This window comes from Echinops telfairi, unplaced genomic scaffold (genome assembly GCF_000313985.2).
Source record: "Echinops telfairi isolate 266 unplaced genomic scaffold, ASM31398v2 ScPeMD7_2010;HRSCAF=2546, whole genome shotgun sequence".
NCBI lineage: Eukaryota > Metazoa > Chordata > Mammalia > Afrosoricida > Tenrecidae > Echinops > Echinops telfairi.
Window position 1 is genome coordinate 21194933 of NW_022105908.1, and position 1680 is coordinate 21196612.

Consider the following 1680-nt stretch of genomic DNA (forward strand, 5'->3'; position numbering starts at 1 on the left):
AACGGAAGAATGCTGGCCAGTGCAGGTGAAGATACACATGGTGATGAAGTGGCAAGCCTGCTCCCGAGTCTGTAAGGATGTGGGAAACCCTGCAAGAGGCCAGGATCGGGTGAAGTGAAAGCTGGGAGACTACGAATATAAACAGAACTCAGAAATAGAAGACAGAGGGGGAAACAGGAGGGCGTGTAGAAGGGTCAAAAGTTCTCAGTAACTATTGTGGGATCTGACAGAAGATAGTAGGGCAGTGTCTCAACCTTCCTAATGCTGAGACACTTTAATACAATTCCTCCTATTGTGGTGACCCCCAACCATAAAATTACTTTTGTTGCTACTTCATAACTAATTTTTCTAGTATTATGAATTGGGCAACCCTGGTGAAAGGGTTGTTCAACCCCCAAAGAGGTCACGACCCACAGGTTGAGAACCACTGGAGTAGGGTAAGGGACATGGGGGAGGGCTCTGGGAAACAGCCACCCAAACTTCCAATGGTGAGTTGAGGCTGGCTCTCCTGACTCAAGAGAGCAGTCTTTGTTCAATGTGCCCGAGTTCAGCATGCTGGTGGATTTCACACTGGTAGTTTAAAATGAACCATGATGAGAATATTTACACCCTGGAAATATTTGAATGCTACAAATTCAAGCATTTTTCCCCCCCGGAGAGTCCGTTGTTAAACTGGGGCTTAAAGGGGGGTATTCTGGGTACATGGGATGGAGACAGATTGTCAGGTGAGAGGGTGAAGATTCTAAGAAAACCTTTGGAAGCTTTTGTGGAGAGTAGAAATGCTTCTGTAAGCTTCTCTAGAAGTAGAGAGAATTCTGGAGGAGGTGCTGGGAGCAGGGTCCCAGCATCTGGTCAAGAGCTCATCTCACCTCGGTCCTGGGCCCCTCGCAGCCCAATTTCAGTGATCTCTCGACACCAGGTCTGCAGCTCAAGGTCCTCTTTCACAGCCACATCTGTCTTATAGTGGAGACTCACGATGCCCTCCACGTACCTGCCAGCCGAGGGACCAGGGAGAGGGAGCTGAAGCTGGCGGAGAGACCAGGCCCTCTGGTCCTTGCCCATGTAGCCTGGTGAGTGCTTCCTGGCCCAAGACACAGACCCTCTGTTCTCCGAGCCTTCTCCACCCCAACCCCACCAGCCTCACCGAGATGTGATGTCCCAGAGCCGCAGTGCGTCTTGGGCATAGTAGCAAGAGTCGACTCCCAGGAGCCCCCGGTCAGCCAGGTCATCAGGGGGACAAAATGATCGGTAGGTTAGGAAGGATCCAGCTCTCTGGAGCAGCTGCACGTGGCCCCCTCCACCTGTGCCCACCACCTGAGGAGCCAGGATGTGCAAGGTCAGTGACTGGGTGGGCAGGAGGGAGAAGGAACCCCTGCATTACCATTTCTCTCACCATACCTGATCAAAAACTCCTAAGTCAGAGACCAGCCCGGTCCTGGCCCGGAGGTTAATTTCCATGGTGTACCGCAGGTGGGGAAGCATAAGCTAGAGGGAGAGAGGCAGGGAGGTAGGGAGGGGGGACACAGGGGGCAAGGGGGTGGGGGGAAGAGCAACGTCAGAGAGTGCTGAGGGCCCTGCAGGAAAGAGGGTTGCAGTAACAAAGGCTCCCATTCTTTAGGGAAAAGACAGCCTCTCAAGATCCACACCGAGAGTTTACAATCGACTGGCATATCCTAATCA

General features: G+C 52.5%; 1 protein-coding gene across 1 annotated transcript in view; it reads right to left on the minus strand.

The window, feature by feature from the left end:
* The window catches only part of LOC123522066 (polyunsaturated fatty acid lipoxygenase ALOX15-like), a 46529-nt gene extending 45048 nt beyond the window's left edge, over positions 1-1481 (minus strand). The window contains exons 1-4 of the mRNA XM_045293320.1: positions 1399-1481; positions 1145-1314; positions 870-991; positions 4-89 (exon numbers count right to left, since the gene is read on the minus strand). Coding sequence (XP_045149255.1) covers positions 4-89; positions 870-991; positions 1145-1314; positions 1399-1458 — 438 coding nt within the window. The 5' untranslated portion in view covers positions 1459-1481. The remainder of the gene's footprint in view (positions 1-3; positions 90-869; positions 992-1144; positions 1315-1398) is intronic.
* Positions 1482-1680: the final 199 nt, after the last annotated feature.